The sequence below is a fragment of the Carassius auratus genome, chromosome 31, assembly GCF_003368295.1.
Source record: "Carassius auratus strain Wakin chromosome 31, ASM336829v1, whole genome shotgun sequence".
In the NCBI taxonomy this organism is placed as follows: Eukaryota; Metazoa; Chordata; class Actinopteri; order Cypriniformes; family Cyprinidae; genus Carassius; species Carassius auratus.
This window is the reverse complement of record NC_039273.1, coordinates 4,492,066-4,509,154: the sequence shown is the minus strand read 5'-3', so window position 1 is coordinate 4,509,154 and position 17,089 is coordinate 4,492,066. Positions and strand designations below refer to the sequence as shown.

The following is a 17,089-nucleotide window of genomic DNA, read 5'->3' as shown; positions in this document are numbered from 1 at the left end:
AAAACTGGACTGAATTATTCTTTCACGAATCGGACTGAGATCCGGGCGTTTCTCGAGCCACTATACAGGTGCTGGTCATATAATTAGAATATCATCGAAAAGTTTATTTCACTAATTCCATTCAAAAAGTGAAACTTGTATATTATATTAATTCATTACACACAGACGGATTTATTTCAAATGTTTATTTCTTTTAATTTTGATGTTTATGACAACTAAGGAAAATCCCAAATTCAGTATATCAGAAAATTAGAATATTGTGAAAAGGTTCAATATAGAAGACACCTGGTGCCACACTTTAATCAGCTAATTAACTAAAAACACCTGCAAAGCCTTTAAATGGTCTCTCAGTCTAGTTCTGTAGGCTACACAATCATGGGTAAGACTGCTGAATTGACAGTTGTCCAAAAGACAACCATTGATACCTTGGACAAGGAGGACAAGACACAAAAGGGCCTGCAGAGCTAGGTGTCCAAGCACATTAATAGAGCGTAAAGGGAAAGAAAAGATGTGGTAAAAAAAAAAAAAAAGTGTACAAATAATAGGGATGACCGCAAACTGGAGAGGATTGTGAAGCAAAACCCATTAAAAAATGTGGGGGAGATTCACAAAGAGTGGACTGCAGCTGGAGTCAGTGCTTCAAGAACCACTACGCACAAACATATGCAAGACATGGGTTTTAGCTGTCGCCTTCCTTGTGTCAAGCCACTCTTGAACAACAGACAGCGTAAGAAGCTTTTTGCTTCAGAAAGGACTGGACTGCTGTGAGTGGTCCAAAGTTATGTTCTCTGATGAAAGTAAATTTTGCATTTTCTTTGGAAGTCAGGTTCCCAGAGTCTGGAGAAAGAGAGGAGAGGCACACAATGCATGTTGCTTGAGGTCCAGTGTAAAGTTTCCACAGTCAGTGATGGTTTGTGGTGCCATGTCATCTGCTGGTGTTGGTCCACTGTGTTTTCTGAGGTTCAAGGTCAATGCAGCCGTGTAACAGGAAGTTTTAGAGCACTTCATGCTTACTTCTGCTGACCGACTTTATGGAGATGCAGATTTCATTTTCCAACAGAACTTGGCACCTGCAAACAGTGCAAAAGCTACCAGTCCCTGGTTTAAGGACCCTGGAATCCCTGGTCTCAGACCCAACAATGCAGAAGAGCTGAAGGCCACTATCAGAGCAACCTGGGCTTTCATAACACCTGAGCAGTGCCACAGACTGATCGACTCCATGCCACGCCGCATTGCTGCAGTAATTCAGGCAAAAGGAGCCCCAACTAAGTTTTGAGTGCTGTACATGCTCATACTTTTCATTTTTATACTTTTTAGTTGGCCAAGATTTCTAAAAATCCTTTCTTTGTACTGGTCTTAAGTTATACTATTCTAATTTTCCTTAGTTCTCAGTTATAATCATCAAAATTAAAAGAATTAAGCATTTGAAATATACCAGTCTGTGTGTAATGAATGAATATAATATACAAGTTTCACTTTTTGAATGGAATTAGTGAAATAAATAAAGTTTTTGATGATATTCGAATCATATGACCAGCACCTGCATATATATATATATTCACCTGAAATATTTTGATCTGTAAAGTTGCTAAAGTGCTCTGGAAACTCAGTCATCTATTATCATAACCTGGAATACATGAAATTACAGCAACATACACTATTGATAATAATAAAACATAATATAAATATGTATTAACAGCCGTATGTGCCTTATGCCCAGTTTGTTGTTGTATGCTGGGAGGCTAGCAACCACGAGATGACGTAATTACTTCGCTCAAACAGTTTTTGAACGGTTCAATGAAACGAACTGTTCGAAAGAACCGATTCGCGTGAATGACTTCCCATAACTAGAACCATCAGCTGGAGTTCAAGATGGCGATCAACGAACAGCTAATATAGCAACTAATCGATCATTAATATAACTAATCTAAGTCTTTATACTATAATAAGCTGTACGTGTTATGTCAGTATTTCCCATCAGGTTCTTATGCCGTCCTAAAGCAGTGGCTATCTAACACTAGTGATTCGAGAGAGACTGCGTGTGTTGCTTTTTAGCTTACGCCAAATACAAATAGTTGCTGTGATCAGCTTTATGAAACAGTGTGGAATGATTGGGAAGTTTTCATTAGTTTGGAGGTCAACATGTCGCTAAGAGAGTTGAAAGTATGCCTTCTTGGGGTAAGATTTCTATTCGATGTTTATTTTTTGACGTTGATTGCAGTTTTATTACATATTTAATGTTTTATCACTATTTTTATGCACTGTCATAAGTGTTATTGCATACTATGACTTGCAATAAAGTGTGGCATTGGTTTGACTTATTCTGCGAACTTTGATGACCTCTTAATCGTTACAGTAATATTTCTGGTCTGGTGACGTATTTAACCACCGATTCATTAGTGGATGATAAATGTCTTGAGAGTTTGAGAAGTTACATTTGTTCAGCAGATGCATTTCATAGGGCACAAGTTTTCACTATAATCTGCATTTACTCATGTATTGGTGATCAATCTGTGCTTTTAGCTTTGCAGTCTGTCAATGGTTAGTCCTGCTAAGCCCTTTTTAAAATTATATTGATAAATTGATTATACATAACAGTTTTGACTTTATATATTAAAACTTTTGTCAAAACACAAATATGTTCATTTTAAATTAATATATAAGATAAACTATAAAATCTATGTTCAATTAAAAAAAGAAAAATATATATATAGAAAGAGCGATAGATGCAAACACACACACACACACACACACACACATATATATATATATATATATATATATATGTGTGTGTGTGTGTGTGTGTGTGTGTGTGTGTGTGTGTGTGTGTGTGTGTGTATGTGTATGTATATATACAGTTGCATTCAAAATTATTCAACCCCTCAGAGACTGCAGTACTTTACAAAATACAAGCTTTTCTGAAGATCCAGGATAAAATAAAAATTGCATCTATAACAGTTCACTGGCATATTAAAAGTGATATTGTCAATATATAATGTAATATTTTTGAGTTATAAGATTTAATAATACTGCCATGTCATAATTATTCAACCCCTATTCAACATTGCTGTTTTTAAATCACTTATTTGCATGGTGGGGAATAAAACAGTCTCAAAACACAATTAAGCCTTTAGAAACTCTATTAAAAAAAGAATTAGCTTGAGCTGTTACACATACAGTTATCCCATGCATGTGCTTAAGTTGAGTAGCAAAAATGTAAACAGAGCTCTCACAAAAGATAAAGAGAATAAATATTGTATTATTTTAGAAAGGCTAAGGCTGTATGAAGATTTCCAAGACATTGAAAGTTCTTAGAGACACAGCTCTCAGCGTTATTCCTAAACTTAAAGTGTGTCTTAACAGAAAACCTTTGAGGCTGTTGAAGAAAAAGCACAATATCATAAAATGTTTAATCAGAGTAACTGTGAAAAATCTGCAATGTACAGCCAAAGACTTGCAAGATGACCCGATGAAAGGAGGAAAACCATTTCAATGCAGTGTGTAAGAAGAACACGAGACAAGTATGGCCCTCATGATGAGACATATTGTAGAATACCACTCTTGATCAAGAAGAACAAAGGACAACTTGAACTTGATAAAATTCATTTGTGTAGACCTGTGGAGCTCTGGAGGAATGTTTTATGGAGTGATGTGACCAAACTGGAACTTTTTGGACCCATGGATCAGCGGTATGTCTGCTGCAAAAAAGGCAAAGCTCATAAGCAGAAGAATACCATCTCCATCCTCAAACTTGGAGGTGGATCAGTCCTGTTATGGGGTTTCTTTACTGTTGAAGGAAGTGGAAATCATGACTGTATGAATAACATCATGGATTCTTTAAAGTATCAGGCCATTTTGTCAAGAATTGTGATGCCTTTGGTGCAAAGACTGAAGCTTTCCTGCAGGACAGTCATTCCAAAGTACACATCCAAATCCACTTCTGCTTGGATCAGGGATCAGTCATAGAATGTACTTGAGTGACCTGTTCAGTCTCCAGGCTTAATTCTAATTTCAAATATCTGGTTGAATTTGAAGAAAGCAGTGTCAATGTGAAAACCAAAGATTTTCAGTGATCTGGAATAGGGATGTCAACGATTAATAGATGATCGATTAATTGTCGATAAGAGATGCAATCGATTAAGGCTATCGATGGTCGGTTAACCGATTCAATGTTGGGCTGCGTGCGGCTCATGCGCACTCAACACGTGCGAGCGGCTGTGAGTTACGGTGACGATATATAAAAGCATCATCATTCATTCACAATGTACAAATTAAGCTTTTAATGTGATTTAAACTTTAAAGTACATTAAAATAGAAACAACATAAAAGTTCTTCAACATTAAATGCAATAGAAATGTAGTTACTAATCATTTCATCAGATAACTGTTTTATATCGTGCGCTTTGCAGGGCTGCGGGACACAGTGACAGGACAGGTAGTCTATTCATTCCTACAACTTGTTAATTCATTCCTACGAATTATTAATGTGGCAATTGTCCATGTTTCATTAATTTTGTTCCCTAAATAACCCATGATTTAAGTGAAATAAGGGAACAAATTAATAAATCGAACGAATTCTTAATTCATGAAATCTTTAATTTCCCTTCCCATGTTTACCACAGTAAGAGATGCGAAAACAGTTATTAAAAGCGAAAGATAATAAAATAAACCTGGGAAATTAGAGGGTTAGACTATGGAGATTTAGGAAAAGAAACAATGCCTAAATATACTGAATTTGTGGAAATTCGTGACCAACCGGCAAACCAGAACAAAGCCGCGTAAATGAAGACTATGGGGTCCAAAAGCATGGTCGCTATCTAACATTTTCCAGTTAACCTATTATTCCTCTAATAAACAAAGCTTTTATACCACACTTGTCATAATCAGATCTTATCATTTCTAAATAAATAATTGCTGGATTCAAAACCGCGATTAATAGGCGCTGTGACCGACACATTCCTGGAGCATTCACTGCTGTCACTAAACGGTGACGCCGAGCATCGTTCACAAGTTTCTGCATGGACCTGACTAGGGCACAGGTTCTAAGCCCTGGGACAAAATGGGATGCTTTAAGGAAAATTTATAGCCTACTAAGTAATAGGCCCAAAATAAAAATATAAATATAAATAAAAATATAAAATATTAAGTCGAAATATATCCGACTTAAATAGGCTAATTAAGATTAACGGATTTAAAACAGAAGTGTGGGCGCGTTTTTGCTCATATGAAGAGGATCATCTTTTCCGTCGATATGCGAATGCGTGTTAAGTACAAGCCTAGTTTACATTATAAATAATAGTTTAACATTCAAATACATTGCGAATATGGAAACATTTCGATTTGTGCCGAATGAGACATGAGCAATAACCTCCAAATAAATCTAGCCAAAGCTGCGCTCGATCATCCTCATCTGCACGCATGCACTGTCACGATCTAATGCGCTGTATGCCGGATTTTTAAAAATCTGACATTTTCTAGGACCGAATCCAGCAGGATCAAATTAATGTGAGCAACTGTGTTTTGGTGCAGCAGCGCCGATGTAGTTCACTTAATGTGCAGCGCAGTCACACGCGCTCCACATTTCGGATAATTTTATACAATAATGTCAGTTGAAAACATTGCAATTGTGCTTTAAAATACAACAACGAGCACCACAAAACCATTTAAAGATGCGCGTTCAGCGTTCTCCGTGCGGGATTGGAAACTGTCAACAAAGTAAAATGACCTCAAAAGTATGGCGCAATCTCTTCATTTTATCAAATGATCATAATCGCATCTATTCATTGTATAATCCTGCTACTAGCATTTTATTCAGATTAAAACCTCTTTAATTCAAGTGAGAAAGCGTTTTGTGTGTGTGTGTGGCTTTTGCACATCCTGTCATACCGCTGACTGCGTGCCTGTAATAGACGCATTTTGCAGTATTATGGTTAACGATTAATCGATTAATTGATCGTTAATTTAAACGACGATCGATCATGGAAATAATCGAAATTTGACATCCCTAATCTGGAATCTTTTTCATGCGAGGAATGGGTCAAGACTGTAGTAGAGTGGTGACAGAAGCTTCTAAACACTTAAAGACAGCGTTTATTGGTGATTTTAAAGAATAAAAGATTCTGCACAAAGAGGGTTGAATAATTTTGAACATAAATATTTAGGGCCAATTTAATTTTATCATGATTCATCAATGTTCCATCCTCAGAATCACTCAAAAGTGTCTTAACAAACTTTCTCTTATATTTTAATGATGCCTTTGTTGAATTTATTTCATAAAATGTTGTTCTCCGCAGCAAAATTTCTTGCAGGTCAAGGGGGTTGAATAATTTTGATTGCAACTGTATATATATATATATATATATATATATATATATGTATATGTATGTAATGTAATATAACTAATATAAAGATATATTAGTTGCTGTGTTTAGTTACTGTTTTTCATCTTTTGTCCTAGGATACAGGGGTTGGAAAGTCAAGTATCGTGTGGAGGTTTGTGGAGGATAGTTTTGATCCCAATATTAATCCCACAATTGGGTAAGCTTACTGCAAAACACACTCACCATGAGGTCAAGCAGACTATGCTGCAGGCTTTTCTTATTTCTTATGCACGTTTTAAAGGATTGCTTCATAGCAAACACAGCAGGCGGTGACATGGAGTGAACTGGAAGCTGTTTCAAACAAACAAAACTGATACTTGGTGTGTTGAAATTTTGTGATTAGTGTCAACAAGCACTGTATCGGAAAAAAAAAACTACTTGAAGGATTATTTGTTTTAATAATAATGATGATGATTCAGTATCTTAAGAAAACAAAATCTGTAAATCAGCATCTTGAACTAGTTACAGTAGCTGCACTGTTGGTGCTGGGAAGTCTGAATGTAATACAGATTCACATTGCTTTAAGTGATTTAATATATAGCATTGATTAGATAATACATGTTTCTTCACAGTCTGTTAAAGATTTAAACTTGTGACCTCTTTTAGTTGAGTTACATAAGGCTGAATTCAATTGACACACATTGTCAGAAAGTCTTTTCTGCTGTCCCAGTCAGGCCAGTCATTTAGATTTGTGCACTGCTGGCCAACAAAAGATGATAATATTGCTAAAAATACATTTTTTAATTAAATGTTAAAATAACTAACATTTAAAATACTTTTCAAAAATATTTTTTTCTTTTCATTAAAACTTTGTTTGCTGGATTTTTTTTTTAAATCAATTAATTAGGTTTTCAATTTGCAATAATAGCTGTAAATTATGCATCTGCTATTTAACCACTCTGACTCCATGAACACACTTTTGCTAAAAAATTCATTCTCGTAATAATTCACCACCACATTCAGTACATAACAAAAAACCTGGTTTTCAAGCTTGCATGGGCAAAACAACAAATGTAAAGAACGCAAGACTTATTATGTAGCCTTGCATGTCTTGTGTTTGTTTTGTGTGCATTTGCACCTGACAAAACACTTGTAAACCTTGTAAAGATGGCTATAAGTGTCCACATGACATCTACACACTTTTCTCAATTATTTCTAAGATTGTGGGTGCGGTGGGGGTTAGTCTGGATTTAAATATGGTAAAAAATATAAAAAAACAAAGCTGAGAGTCTTACTGGCAGCTGAATGCATTGTAAAATTTAATAAAATTTGATCATTTAATAAACAAGATCTGCAGATGTCTCAGATTCCATGCAGATCTTTGTATTTGTATGATTAATGTTACTGATCATGCCAATTTTATTTTCAGAGCATCGTTTATGACAAAGACTGTGCAGTACCACAATGAGCTTCACAAATTCCTCATCTGGGACACAGCAGGACAAGAAAGGGTAAACAGTAACAATCACTACACACACTGGGGTGACACATACACAAGCTGACAGCCATTAAATACAGTGTTTACTCTGTTTCACTTCTGTTTTTGCAGTGCCTTCATAATTCAGACGGGGGCAGTATTGCATGCACTTGTCTTGTTTGCACACAAGTACTTCAGGGAGAGAGGGGTTAATGTTATTGGAAGGGGGTTTCTTCTGTATGCTCTATATCTTTACACTCTTCTCTCTTAATACACCGTAAGTTAGGCAAGACAGCTGAAGTGTAGGGGGGAGATGTTTATCACCGCTCAAGATTTGACGGCAATCTTGAGGCTGTTTGCAATATGATCTGGGATGTTATGTGATACTAAATCTAGGATGCCAAGTGGCCCACACAAGCTGCTAGAAAAAAAAAATAGTATCATACCAGCCGTCAAGGAATTGCTTCTCTCTTTTTATGCAACTATATTGACAATCTGGGCCTATTTATATATATATATATATATATATATATATATATATATATATATATATACACAAACACACACATGTAAACCAGGAAAACAGAAACAAGTTTTTGGATTGTGATGAATTTAAAACACAGAAAAAGTTCATAATAAAAATGTAACACATTTGTGTGGTTTGACATGTTAAATCCTTTGAACAAAAGCCTTATGTTCAAAATGTGCACTTAAAGTGTTTTGATGGTGATATATATATATATATATATATATATATATATATATATATATATATATATATATATATGATTAAATTAGAAAAATGCTAAATAGAAGTAATGGTCTTTAATGTTTGAATCCTTCTCCATATGAAAGAATATGAGAAAGTCAGACTTATTCCGTCTCTTTACCCTCATCTGGTCCTGTTTAGCACTTTGATTTATTCCCATCGGTAAATACGGTGCAAGTTCTTCATCGTGGCCTTTGAGTGGTTAAAGAGGTCAGGTTTTCTTTGCTTTGCTTTGTTCTGGATGCTCCAGACCCTGATGGGATGAAATGCCAAGCCATATAAGAGATAGCTGTTACAGAAGAACAATCAAAGCCAGAATCTCTCTCTCTCTTCCTCCCTCTTCCTCCCTCTTGGTGTCTTTCTTCTTTCTTTTTAACTTCAAGCTCTGTTGTGATTTTGTGAAGAGAAGACCGATTCCTGTACTCCAGTGGGAGTTGTGATCAGGCTTTTCACTGGCTGTCAAGCTCTTGATTAGACAATTATCTGTCACGTTGCTTTTTAGAACAGCATTGTGGAAGCATGGCTTGTTTTGTGCTCTTTGTTTTCTACTTTAGTGGCTTTGTGGGTGCTTCAGATTCATCAAAAGTGACAGAAAAGACTTTACATTGTTGCAAAAAAAAAAAAAAAAATCTGATTAATGCTGTTTATTGAACTTTCTGTTCATCAAAGAATCATGGGGAAAATTCATGGAGCTGAGCTGTTTTCAACAATGATAACAAGAAATCAAGAATTTTTTTGAGCAGCAAATCAGCATATTAGTATGATTTTGAAGGATCATGTGACACTTAAGACTGAAGTAATGATGCTGAAAATTCAGCTTTAATATTACAGAAGTAAATGACATTTAAAAATATATTGAAATAGGAAACAGGCATTTACAATATTTAGCAAATTTGATCAAATAAACACAACCTTGATGAGCATAGGAGGGAACAAATGAGAATCTTTTCTAAAAACTTTTTTCAAAAATTTATTTTATATATATATATATATATATATATATATATATAAAGAAAATATGCAGAAAGAAATATTGCGATTTCATGAGGTCTTTAAAACTGACGAATCGACTTGATGGCAAGAGAAATTTGAAGAATTGGATGAGAGAAATTGCAGGAGTAGAGTTGGAGAAGGACCACACAATTTGGAATCCTGGGTAATGTCTGAGGAGACATCCTGCAATTTTAATCAAAATCTAAACTGAAGCATTTAGCTCTTCCTTGTGCAGTGAACTTTGCCAAAAATAGCTATTAATGTGAGAAACCATGTCAGTCAAATGTGATTTATTCATTTAAATGATGAAAAAGATGGATTAAGTAGAGCTCTGACCTGTTTTCTTAACTTAATTCCAATTTATATTGGATTTACACAGCGTTTTCATGAATGAAATAATAAACTTTGCATGATGTCAAATGAATCTGTAGAACAGATAATAATAAATATTTATCTTAAGTGATCTCACATAGTACTGATGCATTGATCAGCAAAACCAAGAAATACAGGTTTAGGTTCCAATTGGTTTTGGATATTGTTTGTAAATTAAGTATGTTTAAGCATATTTCATACTGATGAAATCTAGCCATTCATAAAACATTCTGTTAATGAATACACAAATACCAGTTTACAACTTATCTGTAAATTTGAAAGATCTCAATAACTTGCCCAAACTGTAAATTTAACAAAAACAAATCAATTCTAAATTATGTGAGTATGCATTTGATTTTAAGACTATTTCTCAGGCTATCTCACACCTAAACTTAAAGTATGTAAAAAATAAATAAAAACCTTCCAGGGTTTCTTGCCATGTCAACCCTGTCTCTCTCTTAATCATTCACTTTCGAATGCACTTTTCCCCTCTTTTAGCTCTTTTTTTTTTTTTTGACAGAATGACATACTGGATCCAGCTTGTTTTTATTAATCAGAGTTTTTTTTGTCTATTTTTGATGACCGGGTCGAACAACCCAACTACGTCATTTTATAATGATTAAACGCTAACTTCTTTAGAAACATGGCGCTCATCTTTCCCCTGATGGCTCCCATATGTGTTGATATGCCTTTCTGTGCAGTTCCTCAACTCAAGCCTCCTTGGCCTGGCCGTCTTAAACACAATTCTCCTTTAGGTTTTAACAGTGGCTCACGTCTAGGGTTTTTCACCGTGGTTTTCCCCAACCGCCGCCTAAAGTTCTGTTTGAACGGAACAAGTAGGAATAACACTCGTTTATTTGTGTTTCAGTTGTCCATTTAATTCGGCATGAAACCTGAAGGAGACCTCTGCCAAAGCGAACAAATTCTTTCAAAGCTCTGATAATAAGCATACACGGGTTGAAATCACCCACTCGGCCTCTAAGAAGAGAATGTTGGGATGTTTTTTTTTTCTTTCTCACATCTGCATGTTATCTGTTTCACTCTTAGTTTCGTGCCCTGGCTCCCATGTACTACAGAGGCTCTGCTGCGGCTATCATTGTGTATGACATCACTAAAGAGGTACTGAAATATTTCTTCATTATTACTACACAAATCTTTCTGCTGGTATATCTATTAAAGGGATAGTTCAACCAAAAATGAAAGTTCTGTCATCATCTACTCAACTTCATGTTGCTGGAGATCTTGTGTTTTCCATGGAACTCTAAAGGAGTTATTGGCTGAGGTAAGACTTTCAGTGAATAGTGGGTTAAATGTCAGTCCTCACACAAAGCTATCATATGGCTTTAGAAAACTTGATATAACATGCACAAGTCATACGACTACTTTTATGGTGTTTTTTTGGAGCTTGACAGCCCCTAGTTAGCATTAATGTTGGAAAAGTAATGGAAAAGAGCAGCTTGGACAGTCTGCTAGTTAACTCCTTTTGTGTTCAATGGAAGAAATGTTATCACGCAGGTTCCGTGCAACATGAGGCATCAGTAGATAATGACCTCAAAGTCTTCTGATGTAACAGCATTGCTTGTCTTAAAAATCTCTTTGTGTTTCACCAAGGAATCTTTCCAGACGTTGAAGAACTGGGTGAAGGAGCTCCGCCAGCATGGACCACCCAACATAGTGGTGGCTATCGCTGGCAACAAATGCGATCTCTCCGATTCCAGGTGAATTCCACCATTCCTTACCACAAAAGACTCTACCTCCTGTCATCTCTGTTCAGCTCGAAGGGATGCACCCGCAGTGACTGTCAACTCAATTTGACATCGGGAAAAGACCTGCATATTTGCTGTCAACTTGTCCCGACTCATTGAAAACAAGCTCACACACATACCGTTACCAGAAGCATAACTTGCGATGAAAAGAAATCCACTTTTAAGCGGTCTGTAATCTATCTTTCCACTTTCAATTGCTACACTCTTCCCACAAGCCCAATGATATGTCTTGGTTCACCATTGCATTCTTTGGCAGAGTTAGTCGGCTGTCAGTGCGGTTGTATTTTAAATTTTGAAACCATAAAGACCAAGACTTGCGTATGCACCGCAAGTCATTCAGGCAATAAATATCAAGGAAAATTCTTGCAATTGTTCTGTCTGGCACATAAACCTTAGATATTCCGTTTTCTGGCACAACTGGTGCTGTTCTCAGTGATCCACAGCCATCATTTACTTCACTTTTAAACGTTTCTTTACAGGTTTTCCTATCTTAAGAGGTTTGCTACAGATGTAAAAAATCTGTCATCATGGAAATACAGTTACTGATAACATTAAACCAACTTAGAAATGTAATACTATTTAAAATTATATTAAGTAAAAACTTTTTGGGGGGCACAAATCCCATAAACTTGGATTGAAGGACCCCAGATATATTTAAGCCTTGCAGACAACCATTCAGAACACCCTACCAATCGAATAGCAACACCCTAGTTACTCAAGTCTTGCCCTGGCAACCACCCACAACACCCTAGGTGGCAGGGACGTTTTCACAAACCACAACATTTTAAACATCTAGTTAATTGGGGAAAAAAAAACATCACCAGCTGGCCAGTTGATCCCAGAGAGGGCGAAGTGTCAATGGAAAATAGATCTGTTTTGTCAGTGTGACCGTCCTGATGATACGTGTAGCACAGGTGCAATCTGATCAGCACCTGTGATCAGGTGACAGGTGCAAAGAGCACCAGCACACAATGGTTTCCCACCAACATGCTGTTGTGTGCTAGTTATACACCACTGTCACAAAAGAATACATGAGTTTCACAAGGTTCAGCCCACTCAGATAATCTCCCACACATGCTGGCTATCAGTTTAAATCCTTGTAGTTCCAAATATCCAGAATAACAATAACATGCCACTCTATTTGAGAGTTTTAAACTTGTCCATGAATGAATCTGATTGCTTATTAGTGCTCTGCTGCTTTGTCCTCTTGTTCTCCAGAGAGGTGTCAGAGAAGGACGCCAAGGACTATGCTGATTCCATTCATGCCATATTTGTTGAAACCAGTGCCAAAAATGCCATTAACATCAATGAGGTCTTCATTCAGATAAGTGAGTAAAATCCTAACTAGTCATCAGTGTGTTATTTCATTGTCATATTTCATATGACATCTAGAATCACTCATTTAGAGCCTTTGAGTTTAAATGTTGTTGTCCCTTGAAGTCGGTTTAGTTTTAATAAATGCAGTTTGTTGGAACATCATCTATTATTAAAATGATAATGAATGCATGGTGGGGAGAATAGTGCTTCGTTGGATACTTGTTCTCGCCCCTTGGACCCAGGGCAGTGGATGGGTTACAGTGGATACAGATCTTTTACCATGGAGCTTGGCAGTCGCTCCAATGAGGAATCTGTGACTGCATGACACCATGCTTGTCACTTTTGTGCTGGCACAGAAACGGCAAATGTATTTAGCATTTTTTTTCCATGTATGTTTTTTATTGCTCATAATAATTTATATTTGATTTTGTTTACAGGTCAAAGGATCCCAGTTTTAGACACGGATGGCGGGTCTGCAGTCAAGGGCTTCAAACTTCGTCGCCAACCATCAGAGTCGACCAGGGAACGCAGTTGCTGTTGACACAACAATTTGGCCAGATCCTTGTTTTATCTTCAATTAATAACCAAGGATAATAGCAGATGAAGAATGTGATGTCATAGGGGGAGTTACGTAACTTCCTTTTGGAGCCCAAAAAAGATTAAAAATTAGATGTATAGTTTGAATCCCTTTGCACTTCCTTGAGAAAAGATGAAATTGTCCCCATATACAGTCGTTGTACCTTCTGTTCTTCAGCCCCGTTCAAATGTCTTTGGGGATCCATTTCTGTTCTAGATCACTAGCTAGAATCAGACAGCAAAGAAAACACCTGTTTAACAGATCAGATACTGTCCTGTCCTGCTCTCTTTCTCTCTCGGTCATTCTAATCTCTGTGCAAAAACCTCTGTGAAGTTTCCGAGTGAAGCCGTTGTCTGTCCATCTGTACATTTTAAGATTTTCAGCACTCCAAATGCAAGCAACACAGCTTTCTTGTTTCACTATTTTTGCACATTTTTGATGTATATGATAAAAAAACAATTATAAAAAATATGAATGGGTGAATCTCATGAAAGCTGTCATATTCATGTCTTATTTGGGTCAAATCAAGTGAAAAAAAGTGAAATTATATTTCGCATAAAGTAAAGGTCAAGTCCATTCTTAGGGCTATTACGATAGTTTTTAAAATTACAATATTTTTTTACCATAAAACAGTAATTAATGTTGCTGTATTACATTACATTACATTACATTACCCATAAATACAGTATGTAAAAGTGCTTAATTGTTCTGAAATAATGTAAAAATGAAAAAAGTCGTGTTTTTGTGAGATTGACCCAAACACAAATTTACTATTATAAATATTAAGCTATGTTTGTTATTTGTTGCTCAGGACCAGACATGAGGCACTTCTGTCTTTCCTATATTTTATATATGAAAAAATAAAATCGGTGGTAGTACTAAAAGTATAAATCGAAATTTCTCTGGGATTGTTTTGGTTAGCAAGAGTTGTCTGAGCCATAGCTAGCAGCCCTATCTTGAGATAAGTTTATAAGTAAAATATGAAGAATGTGCCAAATCTTTTTTGTGACATATTAGGAGTTGCATCTTGTAGTAGCAGTTCAATAGGTCAGTGATGGTGATGATGGCAGCATGTGTGAGTTCAACAAAATCTTCTGCGTATTTAATCTGTTTGCGAGTGGAGATAACAGAAGTAACAGTCTTCGCTCCAATTAGCTACATTCTGGGTTGCCACATTCTTATCTACAGCCTTTTCTAGTATTATCAAGCATTTAAAATGGACTTTTATGTTTGCTGGTAAATGTCTGACCATTGTTACCACTTACAGTGTAAAATTGTAGCGTTAGAGAAGTTCAGCCCTCACACTTTGAGATAAAGTTGGCCAGCCTTCTAGAACGTTGACAAGAATAGCAGGTTCAAAGTGTTAGATTTGATAACTTTTCCCACTGTTCACATGTTTTCCATATCAGAAATGTATTGTTAGTGGGAAGGTGCCAAATGCTGGAATTCTGTTCATGAAGTTGTGCGATTTAGGCTTTAATCCAGGACTTTGTGAAGTGTACATTATGCCCGAATACTTTCTGAAATTGCATTTTAACCATTTGTGTTAATTGGCAGTTGATCTCTTCGAAAACCCTGCTGTTTTTTATTTGCTGGCCTGCACATCCAACATGTTTTTTTACTATCTGGACAGGGAGAAAAAAAGAAGCATATGTGGAAACTAGACTTGGTTCAGATGTTGAAGAACAACAAGTAAAAGCTCTAACGTCAGTTTTGATGAAGAAATGCACTTAATTTGACAGAAAAAGTCTTCTGAGAAACTTACATTTAAAAGATTTGGATTAATGTACACACTATTCGTTCAAGACCATTATGTGATTGAGTGGCTCTTTTTCTTTACATCATGTAGAATTCACATTGAGGCTTATTCAACCAACATTTAACTCTATCTTTGACAATTGTGTCTTATATGTGAATATAGAACAAATATGTTATGATTCCTTAACTGCATATCCACAGTGACAAAGTTTTAGGGATAAAATGTGGTTAAAATGTGTTTCATCTACATGCAAATCAGTATAACACGTGACAGCATCTCTGACATTTTTAGAAGTTAGTATGTGGCTTCTGTAGTTTGTCTTATGATGGTACTTTAAAAGTTTGTCACGAATATTACTACATATGGTTTTGACACTTTATATTGTTATAAAGGAGTCATAGAATGTGTTTAGTGAATCAGAATGAATATTATGGGCATTGTCAAAGCCTTGAGTTTCATTTCCCGTCCTTTATCCTGTAATTTTTTTTTGCATTAATGCCAATGCACCATGATGTTGTCAAGAATTCACAAGTGCAATAATAATGCGTTTTCCCTCCAAAATGTGTGCTGTCAGTACTAATACCAGAGAGATTTATAGACTTATTACAATAATTGTAGTTAATCCATGAGTTTTAGCACAACAATATTTTCCTTTAGAAGGCAGTGCTTGTTAAATGGAAAAAAGGGATTACTTGGGACAATACTTAAAGGAAAAATCACGCTTTTTCAGAATTGCCATGTGTGTTTTGCCCTAGTTCAAATTACTTGAAAATTTGCAGTCCTAATCCATTACTATTGATGCTTACACAGAGAAAACCATTCAAATTGATTCTTCAAATGACTGTAATTTACCTTAACGCTAAGTAAAAGTGTCTTTCACTCAAAACCAGAATCGTAAACTTTTTCTATTTGTTTTCTGTCATGTCAAACTAATTGGAGAAGGAAACGAATCTAATGTCATTACAATGTAAGGAAATGCATTACTAGCTTTAAATGTTGTTGAGTAACCATTTTTTTTTGTCTTGTACAAAGCCTGTGATCCACAGCTAGACCAAACGTCTCATTTAGTCCAGTTGAAGTTCTTCTTAGCCAATTGAAAAGGACTTGCTGAATTGCTTGTCCTCTTGCTAGGGAGCACAGGCTTTGCATTAATGATTTTGAATGGAACATCATGCTGCACTTGAGTCAGACAGTATAATATGCTGTTTGGTGTGATTTGCAGTGGTGTTTAGGTTGAAGAACAATTGCAACAGTCTTGGGCTGGCCCTAAGAAAGTTGTGAAATTCTGCTTATGTACTTTACATCCTTGTATATAACCACACATTGGATGAATTGTGTAAATTAATTGACATGTAGTCTTTCAGGAAATGTCTTACTTTACCACTACTTACCATTGTAATTCAGTATATACTAATCGTTAAGTGTTTTTGCAATTTAGCTTTTCTCTTTTGTTATTTTGTCATGCAAAGAAGGCTTGAAAATAACATATTATTTGTTCATTTGTGAATGTGCTAAAGGGAAATGTTGAGCTCTTTATTAGTAATAAAAGTATACAACATCAGTTTTTAATTTTTATTAATGTTATGTAATCGACATGCACATTGAGGTTTACTGGGTTATATCTCGCCTGAGACAAGTTACTAATTATTCTAGTTAAAAATAAAATTAAAAAATGTCTGTCTGCTGTTTGGAGTGGTGAAATTCCTCCGGATCTGGCCGATAGGCTAGATATATAAATAT

At 35.8% G+C, this 17,089-nt stretch overlaps 1 protein-coding gene across 1 annotated transcript; it reads left to right on the top strand.

Annotated features, from left to right (window-relative positions):
- The first annotated feature begins 1,838 nt into the window (after positions 1–1,838).
- On the top strand, positions 1,839–17,027 carry LOC113050273 (ras-related protein Rab-22A). Its single transcript, XM_026213082.1, has 7 exons — positions 1,839–2,178; positions 6,457–6,536; positions 7,749–7,830; positions 10,978–11,049; positions 11,542–11,648; positions 12,915–13,024; positions 13,451–17,027. The coding sequence occupies exons 1-7, from the start codon at positions 2,143–2,145 to the stop codon at positions 13,552–13,554; spliced, it is 591 nt and encodes a 196-aa protein (XP_026068867.1). The 5' UTR covers positions 1,839–2,142; the 3' UTR covers positions 13,555–17,027.
- Positions 17,028–17,089: the final 62 nt, after the last annotated feature.